General features: G+C 38.0%; 1 protein-coding gene across 1 annotated transcript; it reads right to left on the bottom strand.

Moving 5' to 3' along the window:
* Window positions 1-11,221: 11,221 nt before the first annotated feature.
* CNPY1 (canopy FGF signaling regulator 1) lies at window positions 11,222-19,515 on the bottom strand. Its single transcript, XM_084621722.1, is given in 5 exon segments — window positions 11,222-11,607; window positions 16,593-16,689; window positions 18,454-18,530; window positions 18,533-18,656; window positions 19,305-19,515. Coding segments are annotated over 4 exon segments (276 nt in total). The 5' UTR covers window positions 18,597-18,656; window positions 19,305-19,515; the 3' UTR covers window positions 11,222-11,569.
* Window positions 19,516-27,081: the final 7,566 nt, after the last annotated feature.

Genomic DNA, 27,081 nt, shown 5'->3' with positions numbered 1-27,081 from the left:
AGCCTTTGGTGTGTGTTGTTAATTGGTATCTAATGAAAACAAACTCTCTGAAAGATAACCAATCTTTATTTGTCTCCTACACATAGTGGTTGCTGCTGGTGGTAATATGTAGTGGCAATTTGATCATTTGCTGACTAGAAATCCCATTCTGAAATCATCACAATTTTCATGCAAGGCAGCAAGTTATCAAAGCATGGCAGAGTGCTGTATAGAAAGACACATTACTAGTGTTCATTGTCAAAATGTTGCCTTAAAGTCTCCCTGATTTGAATAGCTCCCCGTTGTGCCCCTCTAATAGCCCTAGTATCTGGCTGCTCAAATTCAGCAGCCAGGTGATCCACCTTCACACTCTACCCCGGGGGTAACTTTTCACCCCTAGCCTTACAAGTACTATGGAGCGCACAGCAGGTTGCTATGACCACAGGAATATTTTCCTCATTTAGGTCTAACCTGCCATAAAGGCAGCACCAGTGTGCTTTTAATCTACCAAAGGCACATTCAGCAGTCATTCTGCACCTGCTCAGCCTATTGTTGAAGCGCTCCTTGCTGCTGTCCAGGTTTCCCATGTAAGGCTTCATAAGCCAGGGGAGTAAGGCATACACTAGGTCTCCCAGGATCCCTATGGGGATTTCAACATGCCCCACTAGAATCTTCTGGTCTTGAAAGAAAATCCCTGTTTGGAACTTTCTGTACAGGCATACAGCAAGATGTGTGCTTCATGTACCTTCTCGGACTGCTCAGTGTTAATGTCAGTGAAATGCCCATGATGACCCAGAAGCACCTGCAGTACCACAGAGAAGTAGCCCTTTCTATTGAGGTACTCCATCACAAGATGGACTGGGGCCAAAATTGGAATATGCGTGCCATCTATCACCCCTCTGCAGATAGGGAATCCCATTGCCACAAAGCCATCCACTATTTCATGCACATTGCCAAGAGTCAGTCCTGCGCAGCAGGATGTGATTAATGGCCCTGCATGCTTGCGTTACTGCAGCCTCAACAGTCAACTTCCCGACTCCAAGCTGATTTGTGACTGACCAATAGCAATATGGAGTCGTCAGCTTCCACACAGCGATGGCCACATGCTTCTCCACTGAGAGGGCAGCTCTCATTTTGGACTCCTTGCACCACAGTGCTGGGGCGAGCTCTGCACACAGTTCCAGGAAGGTGGCTTTCCACATCTGAAAATTCTGCAGCCAGTGCTCATCATCCCAGACCTGCATAAAGATGCAATCCCACCACTCAGTGCTTGTTTTCCAATCCCAAAAGTGACGGTCCCTCATGTTCAGCTGCTCTGTGAACGTCAGAAGTAATCTGACGTTATTTCTTTCCATGGTACACAGCAGGGCAGGCACCTCTGATTCCCATTCAGATTGGAAGCTCATGATATACTGCAGGACTGTCTGCAATGTGTTCATAACAGCCACCGCAACAGTAGAGAGCAGGACAGGAGCCATCCTTTTGGACAGAGATGGTGGGTGCACAGTAAACAGGGGCCATTGAAAAATGCTGCGAAACACAGTCGGAAGCCCTTGGAATGCTGGGACAGAGAAAACTGCATCACGGGACATTGAGCCCGAGCACTGCAATCCACTCTGCCTTCCCACCCCTCCTAGCTGCAGAAGGTGGCGAGTAGCACAGCAGGATAGCTACCCACAGTGCACTGCTCTCACTGTTGATGCTAGAGCACCAACTGTGGACGCTCTCTGCCGACAGAAGTAGCGTTATGTGAACATGCAATGTAATTATATCGGTTTTTGATAGTTGGCTTACCTTTCGTGTAGTGGAGACAAGGCTGCACTCTCACTTGGATCTGTGCTGGATGTAAGTCACGTCTTCACCGCCTCTGTTTAACAGCCTCTTCATTGAGGTAGCTGTTGGTGCAGAAACTCTTGAGAAAACTGCCTTAAAGTGGGAGCAGGCTCAGCAACTGTGCCTGAAGAACCTCCTCCATCAGGAAAAGCTGCAGCTTTCTCATACCTTGCAGGCTTGAGGTGCAAAGTCTACACAGGCCTTCAGTGTATGTCCCTCTTCTAAAAACAAAAGGGAGCAGACGTGCTGATCTGTGTCAGGTTTTGCAGCATGGACACAGTTTGCAGCCTGAGCACCTAAGAGCCCACCACAGGGCAACAGAAACAAAACTATGGGAAAGACAATGGGAACCAAACAGTTTGGATAAAATATTAGGAATCGGTAGTTGTACAATGCCACTAACTGTCAAACAGAGTCACACAGTTAGTGATGGATGGAGTGGCCTCCAGGTAACGTGCGCCAGTCTTATCAAGGACTCTGAAAGAGGAGGGCTGAAGCCTTGAATTTGGTGTAGCATTGTGCAGGGAACCAGTAAAGGAAGAGTTTCACTGGGTTAATGTACTTCTGACTGCCTATACTGCTGAGCAGTTGGGTGCTGTGTTCTGGTCAAACCTAGGTACATAATCAAACCTGGAGGCCATGAAGGTGTGCATCATCCCAGCTAAGTCATTTTAAGCAATGTGGTGCAGTGGGTAGGCACTAGACTAGGAGTTAGGAGACATGGGTTATATTCTCATTTCTTCCACTGAATCATGGTGTGACACTGCCTTTGTGTGCCTTGGTGTCTCCATTTTTGTAAAGTGCTTTGATAGCCTCAGATGAAAAAGCATAATATAAATGCTATGGATTATATAAAGATGAGCTGGGGCCACAAGCCTCCAAAACTCTTGAATTTCTCTAATGGCCTAGGGTGGGCTTACAAACCCAGGCCCTAAAAAAAAGGGCCAATTCCCATCTCCAGAACTATATGGACTCTTTATTGCTCTCCCACCTCTAACATTTTTATCTGGGTTCCACTGTTGAGCTGCCGAGGGGGGCGTTACCACAGTTCATACTTAACAAGCAGCCAGATGCCAGACCCACTGATTCGGGATGTATGTAAACAAGATTGTGAGGGAGAAGTGTCAGGCTGCTGCTTTCTGGCATTTGTAGAGGAATGGGGCAGGGCACTGTGGGGAGCAGGGATTTGATGGACTAGAATTAAAGCCATGGGACTGGACAGAGGACGATCGTTGGACTGACAACGTCTACCAACTGAGGCAGCTCAGTTTTATATTCTGAAAATTTGGTGACGGGGGGAATTAAGGGGGGGACTCATACTTGAGTGTATTCATTTTCAAAGCCTAATATGAAGCATGACCTTATCTCCCCCTACCTTCAGCAATCTAGGTGCAAAGCACCTGGGGGCTCACAGAGGGCTTTCTGGTGCTCTCTTTGCATGTGTCAGTTTAAACATAAAATCTGCTCATACTCTGTTTCCTTTGTTAGTCGATGCTTTGTCTGAGCCTAACAGGATAACTGCGGTGTTGTTCCTCAGGGATCCATGTGGACTGAGCCAAATGGAGGACAGCGCTGCTCAAGGGCACTACAGCACTGGGAGAAAAACCACATCCTACATGCCAAGGACAAACCTGCACACAGAAAACAATTCTAAGTGGGCATCGAAAGCAGCCCTCCTGTTGCTTGCCAAGAGCGAGGCTGTATCTGTACCTCTCCTGTATCCGTTCTCGTAGCCATTTGAATGCGTCAGACAAAACCTTCAAATATGCTAGCAGCAGTCATACATTTCATGGATTGCGAATGATACTGGCTCTTGTTTATCTTCCAGAGGAGCCTAGAACCCTGTCTTGATGGTGCTGTGTTCCCCGCTGATAATCATGTTAGCTTAAACACAACTGAAATACCCCATTAAAATGCAAGTAAACATGTTTGGAGCCCTGTCTTTTCATAGAGGGAGAGCCTAGGCTATAACACAGCCAGCTAACACAGTTTCAGACGTGTTACCATAACACACTTGAAAAGCCCCACTAAGATGCAGGACACTGTCTGACCATCATGACATACCCTAGGGTGGTAAAGCAAGATAAAACACTAGCCCTTGAGTTCTTAGGTAGCAGTGAACATGCACTTGGTAGCTGCTCTTGATCTTAAGGATATGTTTGTCTAAAAGACAAAGCCATATAATTCATGTCCTCTGTTTAGGACAGGAAGGATCGTTGTGTGTAGGGTTGCCAACTTTTGAATTGCACAAAACTGAACACCCTTGTCCCCCCACCCTGCCCCTTCCCTGGGGCCCTGCCTCTGCCCTGCCCCTTCTCTGAGTCCTTACTCACTCCAGCCCCCCTCCCTCAGTTGCTCACTCTCTCCCACCCTCACTCACTTTCACTGGGCTGGGCAGGGGGTTGGCATGCAGAAGGGCTCTGGGCTGGGGCTGAGGGGTTTGGGGTGTAGGAGGGGGCTCTGGTCTGGGGCCAAGGGGTTTGGAGTGCGGGGGTGGGCTCAGGGCTGGGGCAGGGGATTGGGGTATAGGAGGGGGTGTTGGGTGCAGGCTTCAGGAGGGAGTTTGGGTGCAGGAGGGGGCTCACGGCTGGAGGAGGGGGTTGGGGTGTGGGAGGAGGTTTGGGGTGCTGGCTCTGGGAGGGAGTTTGGGTGTAGGAGGGGATTCTGACCTGGGACAGGGGGTTGGGGAGCAGGTAGGGAGTGCGGCATCTGTGAGGGAGTTAGGGTATGGGAGGGGGTTCTGACCTGGGGCAGGGAGTTGGGTTGTGGGAGGGGGGTCAGGGTGAGGGTTCCAGCCAGGCAGCGCTTACCTGAGGTCACTCCTGGTCAGTGGCACTGTGGGGCTAAGGCAGGCTCCCTTCATGCCCTGCCTCTGCGCTGCTCCCAGAAGTGGCTGGCATGTCCAGCCCCTAGGCGGAGGCATGGCCAGGTGTCTCTGCATGGTGCGTACTGCCTGTGCCCACAGGCGCTGGCCCCATAGCTGCTGTTTCAAGCCAATGGGAACTGCAGAGCTGGCACTGGGGGCAGGGGCAGCACATGGAGCTTCCCTGATCGTCCCAGTGCCTAGAGGCCACAGGGACATGCTGGGAGCTGTGTGGCACCAGGGCAGGGAGACAGCCTGCCTTAGCCCTGCTGCACTGCCGACCAGACTTTTAATGGCCTGGTCAGCAGTGCTGACCGGAGCTGCAGGGTCCCTTTTCGACCAGGCATTCTGGTCAAAAACCAGACACCTGGCAACCCTAGTTGTGTGGTTAAGGCTCAAGACCGAGGCCTGGTTTATATCTAAACCTAGCTACATTGCTTAGGGGTGTGAATAAGATGTAGTTAAGCCCCAGCATAAACACCACTAGGTCAACGGACAAATTTTCCTGTTGATACGGCTACCACCTCAGGAGGGAGTGGATTAAATACAGCAATGGAAAAACCTTTTCCTTTGCTGTAGCTGTAGTGCAGACAAGTCCCGCAACTCAGAAGTCCTGGGTTCAATTCCTGGCTTTGCTTGTGACTTCAGGGAAGTCACTTAATCTCTCTGAGTTCTCTAGCTATGAAAATAATAATATTCCCACCTTTTCATTGTCTATTGAGATTGTAAGCTTTTCGGGCCTGGGATCATCTCTTACCCGAGCACAAGGAGGTCCTGATTCTGGTTAGAACCTATAGTCGCTACTGTAATACAATTAATAATGATGACAAGAGCATATATAATGCACACTAGACGTGATATTTTGTGAGAAACTTTACATAGTGCTTCTCCTTTATTTTAAATGGCTCTAGCCAGCTCATTTTTATGAGTCCCAAATTCACAATGAAAACTATTTGCCTCTATTTGACTCTATTAAATAGTAAGTTGCTGTAATTGGGTGTTGACTACTAAACAGTTGACACTGTTTTAGATTTATTTGGCCCTCACCACAGATCTGAGCAGTGGCATCTCTTTGCTGCTTCAGTGCTTATGTGACATCAAAACTGGCTGGAGTTCAATTCCAATAGAACAGAGGTTCTCATTAGCAGAAAATGCAATTGATCAGCTCCCTCTCTCACACAAAAAAAGAAGAAAAAAGCCAAATATATACACTAGTATTTAGCCTGGTACTGAGTCATTCTGAACTCCCACCTTTCCTTCATCTTGCATTTAATATGAGAATGAAGAATTTTTACCACTTGAGAAACATATTGAAATCTTTTCTTTCTTCCTTCATTAATGCCTGTGTCACCTCCAGGGTTGTTATATTTCTTTATTGACTGTTCTTCCAGAATGTGGGCTAAGAAAACTTCAGCTGGTTTAGAATGCTGCTGCAAGATTAGCTAGCAATATAAAATGTCATGAACATGCTGGATATATATCCCATCTGCTCCTCTGCCACTAAGCCAGCTTCTCATAAAGTTTGAAACTGATATTAATATTTAACTTTTAACTCACAAGATCCTTCATGGTCTCAGCTCTGCTTAATTAGCTGACATTTAGCTCCCTGTATTCCACAGCACACACCTAAGATTCCTTAGGTACCCGTTTATTAACATTCCCCAAAGTAGATTGGAGCAGGCAGTTACCAGACTCTTTATCAATTGCTCCTGAAGGCTATGGAATTCATTGCTGAGTGCCATTAGACAAGACAATTCTGTAAATATGTTTAAAGGCACGAAGACATCCTTGTTTTCAAAAGCTTTTCAATCAGTTTAAATGAGCTTTGAGAATTGTTATTTTAAACAGAAAGCTTTCTTGAGATGCTCCTCAAGAAAGTCACTGTATTAACCTAGGTTGTATTATGCACAATTCTGCTGTTAATCAACATTTTTACAGCAATATGTGATCCTACAACCCTGCTCAGGCACTTAGGTCCGTGAAAGCCATTAAGTGTAGCAACTCCATCTTGTATTTATTTTCTAACCCCCTTGCTCTCTCCTTACTGAAAGCCCCCCTGCATCTTTTGTATGATCTCACAATGTCCTGGATTAGACACTTTAGGGTGTATATTATTTTTTAAATTGACACTTTGCTCACAATAGAAGAACATACCAAGATAATTTGATCATTTTTCCTCTCATGCCCGTTTCTAACCTCTTGGGAAAAGATTGTCTCCTATTCCACCCCCTCCTCCCCCAGGTGAAAGCTACAATTCTGAACAGTGCCCACCTTACCTGGCTCAGTGATGTAATTCAAGTAGTCTTACTTGATGTATATCTGGATTTACCTTCAACAGCAGCATATAAATGTAGGAGCAGTTATTAGAGACTAACATAGCTTAAGCTATCTAGCAACTGAATAATCTTAATACTAATTATCTACTTAGCTACCATAACAAAATATGCTGCATATGAATGTGTATAATATAATTGCAGAGCATTTCATACAGCTCACTATGTAAGAGCCATTAATAGTATTTAATTAAATTTAGATTTGGATGCCCTAATTTGTGATAAACTTAATGTGCATTAGGAATACCATACAAGTTAATATTTGGCTCAGAATATTTTGACATAATTACACCTTATGTCAATAAAATACCAAAATACTGCAGACTAATAAGCATTTTCTAAAACTGTATTTTGATGAAGCTATCATATGTATAAACAAATGTCAGACCACAGAGAAAAATATGAATAGAAAATATGACTAGTTATTGAACAACCTTGTTTTTAGGGCTTATCTTAGTAAATAACATATTGATCTTTCCCATTTGGGACCTTGGTTCAATTCCACTTGCCATTCCTAAGTGAAATGAATGTAGTGGTTTCAGCTCATTCCTAGCAAAGAGTAATCCACATTAAAACTAAAATCTATCACAGCAAATTTGTTCTTTGCCTGGTAGACTTGGCATGGAGAATGAAATAAACCATTAAAAAGTAAATGTATAATTTTAATGGTGTCAACATCACTTGAATAAAAACTTGGGGCCCAGAACCCCAGTTGGGTCAAATGGACATAGTTCCATTTGAAGCCAGGAGAACTACCCTCAATTAATTACACTAGCTGAGAAACTGACCCTGGATTCTTCCAAACAATCTCTATGTTTTTGTTGAACTAATAGGACAGATTCTTCATGCAGTTATACTTGTATAACCCTATGACTTCATGACTGTAGGATGGTATAAATAAGGATGGGATAGGGTTTAAAAAAGAAATGTATCCTGATTCCATTTCCCCTGAGTTTTGAGTGAATATTCACGTATTGGAAAAGTAAGAACCTATCAGAGCTGTAAACCAAACTTTCTATTTATAACCGTGGATTACTTTTTATTAGCTGACTATTCACTAAGCAGCAATATTTCACTTGGCAATCAGATATCATGGTGAGCAGTGTGATATAAATACCTCGATAGATGGGATCCCAAGTACACCCAGGATGTCTTTTACATAATCTGTTAATTTATAAAAGGTAAAATGCATGCAGTGTTTTATTAGGCACAACATTTCTCACTGAACAATAATTAAGATGCTTTAGAGAGAGCCTCAAAGATGAAATACATTTCTCAGTATATAGTAATTGCAGTAGCAAAACAGTACTAACGAGAGGTGAAAATTCACACAAAAGTCTTTTTCAAGATGGTCACAGCAGATATTAGGTGGGATCCACTACTGTGTTACTCCATTTTTACAGTAGAGCAACCTGACTGATTTCAGTGGAGTGATGCTGGCGTAAAACTGGAGCAATGTGGTGGTGACTCTGGCCTACATTTTATAACCACGAGTATCGATATGAAAGTCTCCCAATACTGTTTTCACTGTGAAATATAAAAACAGAGTGAAAATGTGCAGAAAGAGTCTTGAAAAGATAACAACGGATACTGAAGGGCCATATACCGGTACTACCTTCTAGATGCAGTAGAAATCACACTGACCTCAGTGGCTGTATGCAAGGATTGAAGACGGCATATGGCCGTTGATGAATAGTAAAACACCCCAGACAGACAGTCAGATTTTCATTCATATCCTGTAAGTACACAGCACTATCACGAAAGATTCTCAGTGCTTAGCCAAGAAAGTATAACGTAACATCAACATTTTAAAGGGGGCATGAAAAACAAAGTCTGAAAATATTTATTACATGCAACGTCTACGATTAATGTAACTGAGAAAGATTTGAGGAAAATATTTCCTCTACTCCTCTACTCCATCCCCCAATTTATTTACTTCATTAAAAAAAAAATGGGGCTGTCAAATACCCAATCAGTTGGTTTGTTTCTCCAGTATAATTAGTTTCCTTTGTTTTTTGTATGGGTTTTTCACACAGTAATGGAGAGAGAAATAAATTCTTATTTATTTATTTAAGAGGGAGGAAACTGTGATTGTCAAATCCCCCAAACTGGCAGGGCAGTTAAGAGGTACTATCTGAAATCACTTCTGACTTCTTTTTCTAAATAGATGAGATTCCACATGGACTGCGTGTCTCTTTATTATAACATTTTAATACATTTCTTTTTAAAAATATACTCAGAACCAAATTCTGCCCTTACCATCCCCTCAAAAAAATCAATAGGATTGCATGAAGTGTAAACAAGGGAGGAATTCGACCCTTTCAATTTAATTTTATACTCAAATATGGATAGGCGGCCTTTTCCTACTTCATCCGATGAAGTGAGCTGTAGCTCACGAAAGCTTATGCTCAAATAAATTGGTTAGTCTCTAAGGTGCCACAAGTCCTCCTTTTCTTTTTGTGGATATAGACTAACACGGCTGCTACTCTGAAACTTTTCCTACTCTATGAGTCTAAATTAAACCAACTGGAAACCTAACTGTTTATGGTTCGTATTCAGAGCGTTTGCTAAGTAAATCAGTTTTATATCAATACTGAAGTCCTCAACTTGGTAAAAGTTGACCAAGTTTACCCTTTTGTTGAATAATGTAATAGAAATGAAGTTTAAAGTTTAATGTAACTCTTTTGCTCTTGATGTAATGTTAATATATACATGCAAGCTTATAGTTCAACTATATTATTGAAAAATGAGAAATGTTCTCTAACTATGGCAAATGTTTCCCTTTTACATAGTACTATTGCTTTGTTGTATTCAAACTGTAACTCTTGCTAATTTGTTCTATAACACTGAACTGCCAATAGGAGAGGACAGAAAATATTCCACATTTCAAAAAAAAGTAGAACACTTTTAGAGAACATTAAATCATACAACATATCTTTGCGTGATAACTGTATGGGGCCAGATCCTCAGCTGGTGTAAATCAGCATAGCTCTATTGGCTGCAGTGGTGCTATGCCAGTTTACACCGTTTGAGGATTTGTGCCTGGCTTTATAAATACTCCATCTTGTAAATTTAAATGTTTGTAAATATGCCAAAAAGAAACTTTCACAGATACTAATACTTTCTTTTAGTCAGTATGCATGATTTGTTTGCATAATATTGTATGCCAGTTTATATATCTTAGATGGTAGTCAAATTGCAACTATAGTGACATAAATTTTTAAGAACTCTTTTTAGGTTAAACCAATCTGTTTTTCCTCTGAACATTCTACTGAACCTTCATAATGGTTTGGATGAGCTATCCTGGTAAACTCAAAAATACAACTAAGTTGTTCAGTCTTTCAAAATAATATTTTCAACAGATATTTGAGACCTAACCAAATATTCTCATACAGCATCCTATGGGGAATATTCCACACACTAAACGCCAATTTACAACCATCGGTGTTCTGCGTGTGGAATGACTGCAGAATGTGCTCATGTATTTTTAATAATCAAAGACAAATAACTTTAAGCAGAATTTTTCAGAAAGTGAACAAAGATTTTGATAGCTAGATTATTAATATATCCCATAGCTACTGTACTAGATAATGTTATAAAATATTGAGAAATATAAAGAAATACTTTGTGTTAGTTAATAAATACCTTGCACTAAAAACAAATGACTAGATGCATTTTACCTGTGTGGGGTATATTAAGGGTACTTTAATGTTTCTCCTTTTGAAAAGCTTGTTTAAAATCTGAATGCCATTACAGTAATTATTAGTATTAAATAAGATCACTTTTTAATATCTTTTGATTGCAGCCTTTCTGAACACTTACAGCATGTATCAGTAGTGCTTTGCCACCAGATTAAATATTTCAGTGTTTGTTCAACTTTTCATTGTACATAAAGTTTTGAAACTTAGGGTTGGAAATTTTAAGGGAACGGCTTGTTTTAAAGAAATCATGTGTGTTTCATTAACTTATATAATTTATAAGGGAAAGGATAAATATTTGGAAAGAGTCTCACTTTCATCCATAGAGAGAATATAAAGCTAACAGGTACTCAAAACTATTTTGTAGTAAAATTTGTTCATGTATATTTGGAAGTACATTGGAATCAACCATTTGTTAAAACAAAGGACAAATGCACAAGAACAGTAATAGGTTTCTTAAATTGTATTAAGTATTTGTTTTAGTTAAACAAAAGCCATAATTTTTCACACTCAAATAGTACATTTTTTTTTATGATTAGACATTGGTTTTGTCAAAATTAACACACCTGCCATGAATATCTTGAGAAGTCAATTGTTTTACCTATAGAATCGGTCAATAGTTAATTACATGTTAAACCTAAGATCTTGCCAAAACCATGCAAACTTCAGTATAAATATTTTAATATGAAAACATAAAAAAATTAAACAAACAGGAATTGATGCACATCTAAAAATATAAATGTAAAAAAACAAAAGATATTACAGGGGCAAAAAGGGCAGAGAATCACTATTTGATTACACAGGAAGATTTTTTTGTGGTTGTCATCTTACTTCACTCTGTAAAATTCATAGTTTAGTCGATGCTATAGCTCAGTGTGAGTAGCAGATTCTTTACAAAGACCTGAGGGGGGAAAAGGTTACATAACATTACTAATGTTTTAAACAGTTACATTTTGTTAAAAGCACATAACTTTTGAATAAATAATAATAAACCAGTGACAAGTGGGTGTCTGAAGCATAATACTGAGGCTTTGATACCAAGCCTGTATTTTTCCTGGATACTGATGATCCACTCCTCTTTAACACAGAGCAACCAGGCCCTTTTAAAAGTACTCTAAAACTACCAGTCATTGCCCCCTGGTTTTCAGATATGTTAAGTTAAAGTATTTTAGGGGCCAACCCTACTGTTACATGGTATGAATCAGATCTATCCAAACGCATGTGGTGTGGCATCTTTGTAAAATGTTTTAAATGCTATGAAATAATCTGTGTGTTCATTTTAATTCAACCGTTATCCCATTATGAGCCATGCAATACAGATTCCTTAATTATCACATCACAAAAATAGAGGCATATTTTACTGAAATACATATTTAAACACTTCAAACTCAGGAAACGCCCAAGGTTTCCAAAGTGACCTTAATGTAAGCACATTGCACACACGGGTTTCAATCCGTTCTTCAGACATTTCCACGCACTCGCTGAAGTTGACTGGAGTTATGTGTGGATCTCTGAGGGTAGAACTGGGCATATTATGTCCTAAAGTTACATTTAGCAACATTAGTAGTGATAGAAAATACTCACTATTATGCAATGTGAAGAGTTCGGGTTAATATGAAATTTAATTTGTGTATTGCCTGACTTCTGAGTGTTTAATTGTAACCTTAAGGTCTACATTAAAATATGGTTTGGGATTTTATTATTGAATTAATTTTTTTAAAAAAGTAAAAGGAAATTGTGGCCCCAATTCTGTAATGAGACTTCCCAGCATGTACCCTGCTATCCCTGTAAAGTCTTACTGAAGTCTGTGCTAACAGATTCCATTGCAGGAAAGGAGCCTAAAACACAAGTCTTTGTATTGACTGTGAATTTCCATAGCTGCATGGTCAAAACAAAACAAAACAAAAAAATCAGTGAAACTACGGAATTCCACAGTGAAATATCAACAAAATACCACATCTATATAACAAATGAATGTGCTTTATTTCATAACCCAGTAAATGGTATCATAATACTTAACTTAGTAGAAATTTAACATGCCACACATACACAAAACAGGTATTTTCTTTGCTTATAACTGTTATATTTTTTAGCTTTGGCAAACTGTCCTGGAGATTAGTTCTCAGTGAGAACTAGCAACCTAGAAAGTATCAACTTGCAAAACACAACTGTTTGAGTAATACAATTGCAGAAAAAGTCTTTTTACAGTAGAAAAGGGTCCCCCCCCATCCTTGCATAACTCAAAAATGGGTGAATAGAATCTGCTCAAAATTTCATAATTAGTAAATGAATAATTAAAAATCACCTTTGGGATGAGACCAAGAATGGAAAACTTCCGCCAAAAAGAATAATTTTGCAGAGTTATGAGCACGTAAAAAAAGGATTGTAATAGAAGTCTCACTGTTACGTTAATTATAGCTTTCACTCCTAGTGCTTGTATTGTTTTCCACTGATAAAACAACTGACACTAAACTATGCATTAATATAATCCACTGTTGGCTGGTTTCCTACTTCTCATTGGTCTAAATGCACTTTATCGTAATTCAATACAAAATTTGAATTAGAAACAACTGATATGCCAGTGTTCCACAATTATCATGGGGTGGGGGGATGAAAACTTTTGGACAACAGTTTTTAATTCAGGATACATCAGTCTGATTTTATTTATCAAATACTTTATCATTTTATTGGTCAAACTGGAAATTTGACCTTCCTGTTTGTAGCTTGAAAAAAAAAAGATAATATGTTTGAGAACTAATTCCTAGACTCCTGGGCATGTGAAAAATTGTAGAACATCTAAAGGCATGTCTCAGCACTTTTGGTTGCTTGTCTATGGAATGGGTAGCAGAGAGTTTTTTGTGTGATCAAAGGATACATGTGACAGAAAACTGATCTATGGTTACAAATATCAAACAGTTTGATCTTTCTAAAACACTTCACTGAAGTTTTTCCATTCTTTAATCAAACAAGAAACACCAGTGTATTATGAACATGTATATAACATCTAGAATAGAGATGCGACTAAAAAAAGAAGTACTAAACATGTCTTGTGGGTAGTTTCTTCTCAGTGTGCACATGACTCCCATTAGCATCATGTTTATGCATGGAGAGGATATTGTGCCCTTTAATATTTTACCTTAGCATGGATTAGAAGGGATATATTTATTATACTGATAATAGGACGTTTGTTATAGGTTACCAGCATAAGTCACATTCACGTCCTTTGCTTTCAACAAATTAACATTATGGAGATTAAACCGACTATTTTGATTTTCCTTTAAGATGAAATGCATAGCAGCAAAATCAATTATTTGCCCATAGCAAAACTTTATATAAAGTTGTGTCCACTTTGGTCACTCTGGTATGATAATTTTTGCCCCCACAAACTTTAAAATGGTATCTTGAATGCACACATACAACTACGGATGCAAAGCGCCGAAAGTTGACAGTAAGAACATGTCTATAATATTGCTTTAATTTAACATATTAATGAAGTATACCATTGTAATATAGACAAAATATTACAAAAGGCACTTTTAGTTCTTATCAACTGTACTTCTTGGTAAGTTACATATAAATGTTTTATACTTGGCACACATCTTAACACAATGCTTTTCAGAGAATTGCAATTTCCATTTTCTCGGGAGTTTGATGCCAAATTCCATGGAAAATTCAGACAGACATTTTCCCACCACTCAGGTACCATACTTTTCCTCAACCAGCTGTAGCCACAAGATTATTTGTGGCATCTTGCTTTCACTGAACTTCACTGGTGTTTAATAAATGTCTTTTTATCCCTTTTCATGGCTTATTATATTAATTAATTTTAAAAATTGTGCATAGTGGCCTTTTTTAAAAAAGTCTTCTTATGAGTAATCTATTATCTTTTCCCTTTAACATAATGACTTTTTTTCCTTGTAAAATCAGATCATACAAAGAATGGCAGATTAATTTATTTCCCTCTGCATTTCTTCACAGTGTTAGAGAGGTTTTCTTTTTAGTGTGACTATGGTTTTTGCAGCTACTTGAATTTGCAGTGGCAACTATTTGCATTGTTTTGTTTATTAAATGGCACCTTATTTGTCTGTGCTAATTGCTGGTAAGAGGAAGTACTAAACTTTTTCCCCTTCTGCAAAGAATTTTTGATTTTGCCTCAGTCACGCAAGTTCCAAGAGCTGCTCTCCCTACTCATGTAAACTGTCACCTACTTCAATGGGGATGCTCATGTGAGTAACACTAACACGTAACAATGAGAATCTTCTCCACTGTAAATTAGGGAATTGTTTTATCAAAGTTATAATGTTGAATGAATATGCGCAGAAAATATGGTCATACAGCTGAGCTGAAGCCCAACAAAATGATTATAAAAAAAAATGAGGACATCTTGTTAATGAAGAAAGAGATTTCAATAGCTTGCTCTTTAGCATAAATAATTTCTGTGTAACTTGGCCTATTATCTAAGGTGTACAAAACAGCAAGTTATTTTACACCAGGTTTACAGGCAATTGTGACAACAGCCAGCAAGGTGAAGAAAGCTACCCAATTTATTCGTTTACGAAAAGTATATTCATGATTGCTTTTCTGCACTGTGCTTTCTATGTCTTTATTTTTACCTTTGAATTGCCTTTTTCTTTAACAAGCAGAACAGCAAAAACCATACTGTGCGTTTTGAAGGAGCTGTGGTGTTTTGAGAATGATTTGTGCTAATCTCTTCATCTACTGATTATTAAGCCCAAATATAGCTCTATAACCAGAGCATACATTATTTTTTTAAAAAATTGAAACATTTTTGGAAAGTTCCATTTTTTAAATGATTTATCTGCATAGCTGATAAAAAGAACTTTAAACTTTATAATAATGGATTTTTCCAGTCCTCTAGATCAAACTTTTTCAGCATTTGTTAAAATACATACTAACATGAACAAATTCTATATACTTATTTCCTTTAACTTCTATCAAATCAACTTTAGCACTTTTACTGTATGTGCTACATATTGAAGACTTTGAACCTTAAAACACATACTAATATTACAAACATTGATTCTGAGATCAATATTTCAATGCATATTCTATCACTTTTCACTATAAAAAGCACATCCCAAAAGGATGGTCCCACCACGTTTATAATTTTATGATATTAAGTGCAGTCAGTGATGTGCTTCTTGGTTTTAAAAATGATTGCATAAAATAAAATCCCATTGAAAACATGACTAACAAATAGCATCATGTATGAATTCTCGTAATAAATAAACTAAATGTCATTTATCAAGGCATTTTTTCCTAGTTTCAAAGTTCTAAGAGGCATTACATTTTTGAGAGGAATATATTTGACATAGGAATACCAATATATTTAAATGCATTTTTTCTAACAAACATCTATAGCATGCCAGCAGTTTTAAAGTTTTAAACAGAACTCTTCACTGATCTCAATGAAGAGTTCTGTTCACAAATTGATAGCTGCATGTTAATTCTCGCTTGTAACATGAACTATGAGCAATAAACAACTAAACTTTAAAAAAAAGCCTCCCCCCACACCTCTGTTTTATTGCAAGAGGTTATTTTCATTTCTTGCTTTGGGGTGGCAAAACAAATACACAGAGTAAAAATGTGCTGGCCGTGTAACACTAGAAGAAAAACACACTTCATTACATGTGGAGTGCTGAAATTATGCTACGTTAAAATGTGCAAAAGAATTAAAAACAGATGTTAAAATCTTTCTTTTAAACGAACCATTTTTAAGCTAGTTATGTAGTGCTGTTGTTTATGCAGGTAACACTTCCCCTCCAAGGTGGTTTGTTGCACCCAGAGCAGTACACTAGGTTTCGGGGTGGGGGGAGGGAGAAAAAAATGCTGTAGAGAGAGCACATGTTACATCAGACACAGTACCTGATTTTTCACTGCACAGCTTGTCAGCTAGATAGTCTGCCTCCTGGGCGATAAGTGAGAACATTTCATCTTCATACTCTTCTATAATATTTTCACACTGTAAGAATAAAACAGGACCATATATATTATATATACATGCACATACACACACAGACAGTACCACTCCAGCAAAGAAATAAACAAGATTGCTAAACCAGAACTGTAAAGAAATACAGTGGAAAGGGGAACCTTATTTTGGTTTGCACTTCCTGTTTGTACAAACAAATGATTGACTGTTAATTTTCAGAAAAATTACAGTGCAAAATATTCCTTAAGATTTAACTATATGCTCTGTCTGGTTGTCTTTTTAAAAATACACTAACTAGGAGAAGAAATCACTTACAGGTCACATTTTACTTGCTTTTGAAAGAACCCCTTTCAATGTCAGTCTCTATACTCAAAGAACAGTCACTCAAAAGTTAAATTAAATAATAATCCATTTCATGTTATTACACTAGTATTCACAACATGCAGATAAATAAAGCTCTTTGATCAAACTAATGCATCTTTGATTTCACTATAGATAACAAAATTGACAGTAATCTACCAAGTGGTCTCTTTTCAATGTTGTAAACATTTTAAAGACTATCAGTAATTTGACTTCACTTATAGAAGATGGATTTCTGATGTTTTGAACAGGGTTCAACACTACTGCTGAGGCAGAGTCTTGGTGGAGTGTGTCTAAAGAGACGTTTTGTTCTGAAGAGCTGTATTATCTACAGTTATCTTTTGGCAATCCTGAGCACATATTACGAAGGACATAAAGTACTTTCCCAAAAGCCCAGACTATGGTTTAATCATTAAACAAGGGTAGAAGCCCCATGAAATGGATTGCAATTAAAAAAAAATACACTAAGGAAAACTCTGATTTAAATAAAGAAGTCATAACTCCACTACCAAAAAAAAAAAAAACACCTCTTGTATTTCTCGAAAAATTAGCTCTAGAATGTGCCATTGCAAGAATACAATTTTTAAGCTGTTTTAAGTCAACATTTCACAGCACTCAACATCTTTGAAACTCAGCCATTACCTTTACTTCTCAGTGAAAATGCAAGTCACTAAATGTGCACGCTGGCTTAATTTCATGGATTTAATAGTCTCACAACATTGCTTTTGTGGTAAATTGAGTACATGTGGAATCATATCCAGCATATCACTGCCCTATACACTCTTTTCTATATTGTGTGTTTCCTGACACTAGAAAGATACTTAATGAATAAACAAAACAAAATGATATGATGAAACTGCCACCTAAACATTTGTTTAGCTCAGCCTAAGCTAGCATTCTTGAATTAGCTCACAGAAATTTGTCTCCATTCAACAAGGCCTAAAGAAAAGATGACAGCCCTCCTCCTTCTTTAATCCAACTATAAATATTAAAATTACAGTAGTATTCATTTGGATTTTTACCCAACACCATAACTCCCTATTTCCTGCACAGAAATTAACAAAGATCCTTCCTTAGTAACACTGATTTGTATTTAATCACTTACAAAAATTCCCCAAGTAAAACATAATTTGAATTGTTCCAGTTTGGGAAATTTGTAACATGTAAACTGAGAACACACAGTATAATCCATGGGTAATTCTTGCAACTAAAATGCCATCTGTTTCTAAATAACATTATAAACCACATTATTATTTTAAAACACTTAACGCGATACTGTGACAGGCAAAAACAGAGCATATTAGAATATGTTATTATTAAAACAATTTACTGTAGGCACGAATTTAGTACTTGAAGCTATATTTATCATACAGTAAAGAGTATACACTAGTAATACTTAACATACAATGTTACCAATTTGTTATGTTAGCTTACCGCAAATTTCAGAGGTTTGTAAGCATCAGAATAAAAATAGAATTTTTTAAAATCTGCATAGATTTTCTCATCTTTCCTGGAGCAAATCTCTTGAATGTCCTTTTTTGGGTTTGAGGATCCACTTGCAGTTGGTAATCATTCATTCTATCACATATATTTTCCAATACTTCCGTTAAGTAGGTCTCTGACTTTGCTAAAGGAACCTATTGGGGGAGGAAAATGGAATTTTCTTTTCTTATTATACATATTACCAAAAATAACTTTAAGAGATTGTACCTCTATAGATAGATGGGTCATAGACAGAGAAAAAAATCAGTGCATATCTCTTAATCTGCATAACTGTTGACCCATATTATATTACATACATAATTAAAAATGTCAGCTAAAGCTAAGGTGACACTGAAAAATAAAACATTTACTCTTGCATAAAACATCCCTTTTACACTGAACCAATTCTAGTATGCAGTTATCAGATTTTAATTTGTAAACATATTGTCATTCAAAAAGACATATACCATGCAGCAAATAAACAGAGACCATAGACTACAGTTGATATTTTATCGACATAACCATGAAAGATTTCTTAAGTACTTTGTTTCTGTAGTTGAAGTAGAGTTCTAGAAAGTCTTTTGCTTTCACTTGGTCTGCCTTAGTTGCTGTTCGTCAACTCAGATGCAGCTGTTTAATACCTCCCAGGGGTTTTGTGAAGAAAATAATAGCTTACAAAATTTAACTTCTCCCAGGTTCTACTATTTCAGCTTTATTTTCGAACAGCTGGTCCATGTCTTTGTCCATTCCCTTTCCTTCAGAATTAAGCAAGAATTCAGCAGAAACATTTAGACACTACCTACATACTTAGTGAGAGTCTCAACAGCTAGTGCTCCCAGGGTCAAAGAGCACTCCTCGCCCTTGGTAACGGGGACAAAAAACTTCTCTCCCGTCTAGACAGGTCAAGGTGCAAGATGCTCCTATCTCTGTTGCTTCTTCCGGAAGGGGGCGTGAACTGAAGCCAAGTGCACAGTAAACAACAGTGCTGCATCCTTGGACCTTTAGAAGATTTTTCTCTCCACCCTCTGCTGATCAAAGTAGGAAGTTTTCATGACAACCATAGTCAAAGGGGCTGAATCACAAATGAACTCGATTTCTGCAATGTTGATATATCCAGTCTCTATTGTCTCTTTTCAGACACAGTATGAACCCTTCCGGTCTCAATGATTACATTACAGAAGCACTTTCACATGTGTGCTTCATTTACACAAAGGGTTTCCTTGCTTCACCACCATCTGGCCACAGATCAGATAAATAGAGGCAGGAGAATTAAAATTAAAGCCTAAAGGTTTTTCTTCTTCTTAAACTAGGTCCTATTATGAAATCCTCCCTCCCCCAACCTCATTCTGGATGTGGAATCTACTTTTTATGGAACCTGGAAAAAGCAAAAAGGGCATGAGGCAAACACTGTATATATTTTTTAAAAAGTCAGTTTTTAGTTTAAAATAATCTACATTTATAGAGATGTACATTCTAGTTTACAGTAAGGTTGGGTTGAGTTGCATTTGGCCGTGAAAATTATTTTATTAATTTCAATATTAACATTTAAAAAGCAAACGTGTATCATAAAGCAAGGAAAGCGAATGGCAGCACAACCTGGTTCCAGAAAGATGATTTGAATTATATATTCCAATCTCAAGTGGTTTTTTCCCACCCATTAGAAGTTGAGGATAACAAGACAACATGGCACATGGATATGTCTGACTGCCTCTTCCAAATAGTTAATATGCGAAAAAAGGAAAACTACAGCATCTGAATTTGCAAATAAAATAGAACTTTTACAAATCCTCTTGCCAAAGACAAAGATTTGACATAACAGACCAAATTCTCTCCCAGTGTAACTTCCACTAAGGTCAATGAGATTATACCAAAGATGTATCTGACCCAACGTGCTTTCAGTAGCAATAAACTATACTATACTGCACATACACACATCTCTAAACCTACTTGCATGACAATAAATCCAACCAGCTCACGAGCAGGGGGGATTTTTAATGGAAATACTAACTATAGTTATTTGCAGATAAAAAGAGATCTACCATGTTTTCCTAATACAAGCAAGACTGTATTTTAAGTTCTGAAAAAGAGATCTATCTATAGGCCAACTGTTATTCAAGAATTCACTCACATGCTACACTCTTCCCCATCCCCTTACACGTCAGTAACTCCCAATCCAATCACAAAAGTTAACAGTGGTTGAGCAAGAGTATACATCATGAGTGGCAAGTACTGTATATGAGCATGGAGAATGAGACTATTACTATATGCTGAAAACAAATCACCTTTGCATTAGGAAATGCTTTTGAAACATACTGAACGAAAATCAAACTTCACAATGCATGTAACAGCAGCTACAGATAAAATTCCCTAGATACTTTGCTTACAGGGGTTAACACTTATGGAAGGAATTTTGCAACCTGTTTATTCTTATATTTATACATCATTTTTTGCTCTCATTTCCCCCACCTATTATATTTCCCATAATGCTCTCAGAAGCCAACATATGAACTGCATTTTCTTAACTTCTCTTTGTATTTCAATATGTTGTCTTATTATACTTAGGAAAATCATTTTAGGAGTAGCATATTCGTGAAGTAGATTAATAAAATCATAATTACAAGAACTCTGCTTTAAAACAGTCACTGTTAATTTTTTCTTGCCAAGTTAATAAAAAATTATACTTAACATGTGACCTCTGGATAACTTTATTTTTTCACATAACTATTAGTTTGTCTGGAATCAGACTCTCAGTCCCTGTAAACTATATTGAATGGGATGTGCATATATATGGTAAACCCTTACACAGGCTATATGTATGTATCTGTTCATTTCTGGTGTCTACTTATTAGCTTTTGGATGGTGAGCTTTTATTAAAAGCAAATACAACTTGAATTTAAAAGAATATAAAAGATTTTGTTGAAAAATACTCAGTTATACCTGACAAAAGTTGAGTGCTCTTTTAAAAAGTGTTTTAATAATAAAAGCAATAAGTATTTGGACAAGTGGCAGAAAACTAAAGCCTTTCTTCCTATACTGTGAAGATTTTGAATAGTGCTTGTCAATAAAGCAACTCCTATTGTAATTGTACCGGAGACATGGGCCTCCTCCCCGAAAAAGCTGTCTCAGAGATACTAACCTCATTAAAATATGAATGAAAAGACAGCCATCATTGTAATGGGACAAAGCCATTTTACCCTGCACCAAACTTTATCTGCTATTTTTTGTAAAAATATAAATATGGTACCCAGCAAATTAGTCATTACATTTGATATGCATATTGATGATAGAATGCATGAATTATTTTAATTTTTCAAATAAATCACAGCCTTTGATCATTCTAAATGTTTTATTTTTTTTGTTAATCATTTCATAATCTGTTGATTCTCCATATTATTTAAAGAATAAAAGATACCCTTTAATTTTTTTTAAAAGTTCACTGAAATTTTTGCTGTTTATTTTTGTTTCCCAGAATATTTCAGCCAATTTCAAAAGACAGCTAGAGAATTAATTACAGACTACTATGACAATACCTTAATATCAGTCAGTTACAGGAGATTCATATGCCAGTTCATTACTATGTCTCTGTTAATCTCATCGTAAATTTCTTGCCTGATAGATACCCCAACCAGCCACAAAAAGAATACAATTGCATTATGTTGTGCGTTAAGAGATATGAATATGTAACTGCAGAATATATGCATTTTCCAAAACAATCAAGTGTTATTTTCAATAAAACTGTACATACTTGGTTATATTTTAAAAAAAATAGAGAGAGAGCCAGAACTGATCATATGCAAAGTTTTATATTTTATTGGAAATTGTTTCAAATAATTTTTAAACACGTATTTTAAAATGTTTCATGTAGTTTAATCACTATCTTTTCATCCACAAAGTGTTCAAATCATTTTTGATATTAGTTAAAAGTCAATATTTAGAAGTGAAAATTCAAACCTCCTTTGCTCTAGGCTAAAACAGGAGAAACATGAATGCTGAGCTACTCTAAAGGCTGATGGGATATATAATTAGCTATTATGTTAATTGAATCCACTGTGAGTTTGTTGTATGAGATTTCTTCATATAATATGCAAATAGCTTCTAAGGTTTATTTTTATTAGACAATATAATTAGAAATCATCTAAAGGAGTGAATTCTAATGAGGCATAATAAAGGTTTGTAAAAATATCTGTTTGCTACATGAGCAGACCATCTGGGCTTAATCAATAAAAGAAACTGTATTGTGTAACAGAACATTTAAAAGAAAGTTTAAGAATTTACCTTTCCAGTATCCATTCATAACAAATTCTACTTTAAAAGCAGGAGAGTTCATGTTATTAAGGAACGAGGTGAAATTCTTGTAATATGGGAGGAAGTCACTCTGTTAATCAGACAATTGGAATATTGTTTACTTAAAAATAAAAAGCAGCTCTCAGCTGTGATGTCAATTGTGTTTGTATAGATACACTATAAGTGAAGTGTTCCATGAGCAAGGTTAGCCATTATTATTTCTATTAAAGACGTGATCCAAGCAGATGTACATACATTAGCTTTTGTAGTGTAACTAATCAGCGTAACTTCACTTTCAGTAAGATTCTCCAGCATCTTAATATCTGGAATTAAGAACTCTCTTACAAAGGAAGAAATTCACACTATGGTATTCCACAGCAAGTCACAAACTCAACAGTTGCATTCCTTTTCATTTAAGGCCAGCACCAAATATTAAACTGGTTTAGTTAATGCCAGAATTCAAAACATGTGTAATCTCTGGCCTAATGCAGGCTAGTCAAACTTTGACTAGTGCCAGAAAAATTTATTGTACAACTCTTAACCAGAACTGAACGTCATAATCATAGTAATATACTTCACTCTCCTGTGGTATCCAAAGAGTAGTATGGTTTTGGCTTCTTTTTAAATGTTTAAAAATGGTCACTATCAACCAACTAAGAAAAAGCAGCCGCATAATGGCAGCTGAAGCTCCACCCATACAAAAAGAAATATTATCCCAACAAGCACACTGCCACTTCAACTCATGGATAGACGTGAAAGAGGACTTCAAAACATGATTAAACTACTCATTCATCATCTGGACTCTGTTTCTTCCGGAATAGGCTTAGTTTTACTGGTCTGTGTCAGAAAGCCTATGTTCCTAAAGGGTTAAAGGTCTGAAATACCAAAAAAAAAAGAAAAAGATAACTCTTTTTTAAAAGGCAACACATTGCAGATGGTATGATAAACCTATCAGACCCACTTATATGGCTGATATAAACATAAGCCTATCATTGCGGTTAATTAACGCTTGTTTAACCTAGTCACTTAAAAATCTGCAGGGGCAAGTGTTTGTTATTCTGAATAATATGAAGTCCTCATCACTATAGAAAAAGGATCACCTCATACACACCTGTTCTTCAGCTGAAATACAGTTTACTCGGATATCCATTTTCCTAAGTGTTGCTCTAAACCGTTAACCGGTTGCTTACCATCTCAAATGGGCATCCAAACACTGCCCAGTGTGCCTGAAGTAACAACTGGACAATCCGAGCAAACCATCCTATCAAAACACAAACTTTATTTACACGCCCACTTTCATTTTCTCCTTAAAATTTAACACCTTCTTCAAAAGAATGTTGAGCTGCCCTAGCGCAGCATTCAGAAATCAGGTACATGCCCCTGAGCATTAGTGTTCCTCAAGTGTCAGAGGAGGATGTTCCCTATTCAATATTTCTACTAGTCGCTGACAAGCCCCTTACAGCACAGAGGGAATCTATCCCACCCAAATAGGCCTAGGAAGCAGGTGAAGAGGAGTCCATGTGCCATTCATTCTCCTCTCTCACCTCTCCTGAGACAAAAAAAACACCCCTCTCATGAACACCACGTGGTTGAGGCTGAAAACGATTTTGGGTGTGTCTGTTTGAAGGCAGAGATTGAAGTACTGTTCATTTCCTTGCAAACTGGGGAAGTTATAACAGCAGTACTTTGGGTTCTGTATATGGCTTCTAGCCATGCAGACGACTGTAACTATACAGTCACAATCAGGTCACTAATGATTCAGATTGAGCTGTGCTGCTAGTAATAGGAGGGAGCCAAAGAACACAGAGGGCCAGCCTTTTACAGGAATACCCTGAGATCCGTGGAATTAGTACCAGGATTTCCTGTGTATCCCCTTCAAACTCTGCACAGTTCCAGGGCACTCCCCTCTCTGAGTAGCCACTAAGTTTTTCTCTCCCAGGAGTTAGTACTTTGTAAATTGTGTAACGGATTTTCCAAATAACTTTTCCACTTCCATGCACATTTGGGTGCAGAGGGATGATGGTGCCCAACCTTCTGAATAAAAGAGCAAGACATCAAAAGTGGGGAAGCATCTGTTTTTGATGTTCTATTAATGGAATGATTTTAAAGTAACAGCATCTGTACAGACAATGGATTCATGACTCCAGCACAGAAAACTATGTAAATAAAGGGAAATCCCTAAGGAAATTTCAACTAGGTTTATACATGACAGTGAATAAAGTTTTCTAATCAGCTGAAAGTTTATATGCTTCCTAGATTTTCTTTCTAGAAGTTCAAGAAACAGCAACTATACCTGCCCCATATTCTCTCTTCAGAAATACAGGCCCTTGATTCTCCTCCCATATAAATCAGGAGTAATTCCACTGAAGTCAATGGAGTTACATCGGCATAACACTGAAACTTAGGCGTTGTCTATATTAAAAATTGCACCCTTTAAATTGGTTTTTAAACTGGTTTAGTTAAACTGATGTAAAACTCAATGAGGACACTCAATTCAATTTTAACCAGACGTATATCAATTTAGTTTATCAATTCCTTACCAAATTAAGATAAATTGATACCGTAGGTTTGAAACCAGATTAAGAGTGTCCACATTGTGTTTTGCACTGATTTAACCAAATTGGTTTAAAAAGCACACCCTTAGTAAAAGTGATGTAACTCTGAATTCAGACAAGGCCTAGGTGAATCAGATCCCCAGCACCATGCAAATTTTTATCCTTTCCTAGATTCTTTCAAGAGATTGCCACCTTTCAATTTCCTTGTCACAGAATCATTTCAGAAGGTCACTGGAAGGGCTTAAAATAAGGTTGTGATTTTTAGGAATATGACCACAGACTGAACATTAAACACCTAAAATCTCTCCCTAGAACCAGAGATTTTTTAAATTAAAGACACTGGTTGTTGGAATTATTGTGGACATTGGCCACGTTTGTGTTCAGGAAGTAAGTGAGCATTATGAGTAAACTCATCTCTGTAACACCCCTTCCATTATAGAGGGTCAGTAAGAGCAGCCTTCTCCCACATGGTAGATGCTGGGGGTGTGGAATGTACACAAGTGCCACTTGCGACTCCTTGTGAAAAACGTGGAAATGAATGGTCAACTATACCACATCAGGAACTGTCTCCACAGATGTGCAGCCAAATACACCAGGTCTTCCCAAAGCACACTCATTATGCAAAGGAGCCAGCTGGCCACATATCTGACAAACAAGCCAGAACACTTTGTATGGCTTGTGGGTAAGAACACAGACAGCTGAAAGGAGCGGGGATGAAAGGTTTGCTGACATTCTACTCAACCTTAACCATTCTTTATTCACAGGAAATAATGGTTAACTGCAGGAGACTTGGCTCATGACCCCATTCATCTATCCAGCTAGGCTTGCTCAGCTCAGGAGAGGTAGAAAGCGGCACACCGTGGGGCACTCTGCCATTGAATGTACTTTTGGATGGCTGAAAACTTGCTTCAGGTGACTGGACAGAACCGGCTGGTGAGGAAGCTGGGAGAATGGACGCACTCCCCTGGCCACCTGGCAAGGGGCTCTCTTATCTATTCCAAGCTGCACAGGGTTGCAATCTAATGTATTCTATTTCCCCGGCAATACACTTTCCGTACTGAAGAAAGACATCCTACCCAAAACAACATGTGAGCCAGAGCTTGCCCCCTTAGTCTACTATGAGTCTCCGGAGCAAAGAGCACTACTCTTACAACGAGACCAATGACACACAAAGTCCAGACTAAGATTTCTGTATGCACACTTCACGGGTAAAGGAAAGGCTGCAGGATTTCAAAATGATTGTAGCCATATAAAAACACAGAAGATCTGGAGCCAGAAGTGGGGGAGACATTAAAACAGCTCTAATTCTCTTGTTATGCCTCTCCGGACTGATGACAATTTAGATTCTGATTCACCAAAACAGTACAGCACGTTCTGAAATTGAAGTATGTGAGTGGACCCATTGACTTCAGTGGGATTTAGCAGGTACTGAAGTGTTTTGCTGAATTGGGGCCTTGCTGTCTACTTCTTCAGTCTAGCACAGCGTCACTTTAGTTTCTCAGCTTGGAATGGCTGGGAGAATGCCTCAGTGAAGGGCAACTAAGGACCCTTGCTAAAGAAAGTCTTAGGCCTTTGCGCAAGATGGATCAACAGCCGACATGGCCCAGTTGAATTGCACTGCTGGGAAGAGCGAGAGGTAATCACGCCAGTAATTAGGCCTATTTTTTGAAGGATTTTCTATAGTAACACACAATCTTGAATTGTATTCTGCAGCAATGTGGATCCCAGAAGATGCTTTAAG

Source organism: Lepidochelys olivacea (genome assembly GCF_965140295.1).
Source record: "Lepidochelys olivacea isolate rLepOli2 genome assembly, chromosome: 2".
Classification (NCBI taxonomy): domain Eukaryota; kingdom Metazoa; phylum Chordata; order Testudines; family Cheloniidae; genus Lepidochelys; species Lepidochelys olivacea.
The sequence above is the reverse complement of the archived record's forward strand: the minus strand, read 5'-3'. Positions and strand labels throughout refer to the sequence as shown.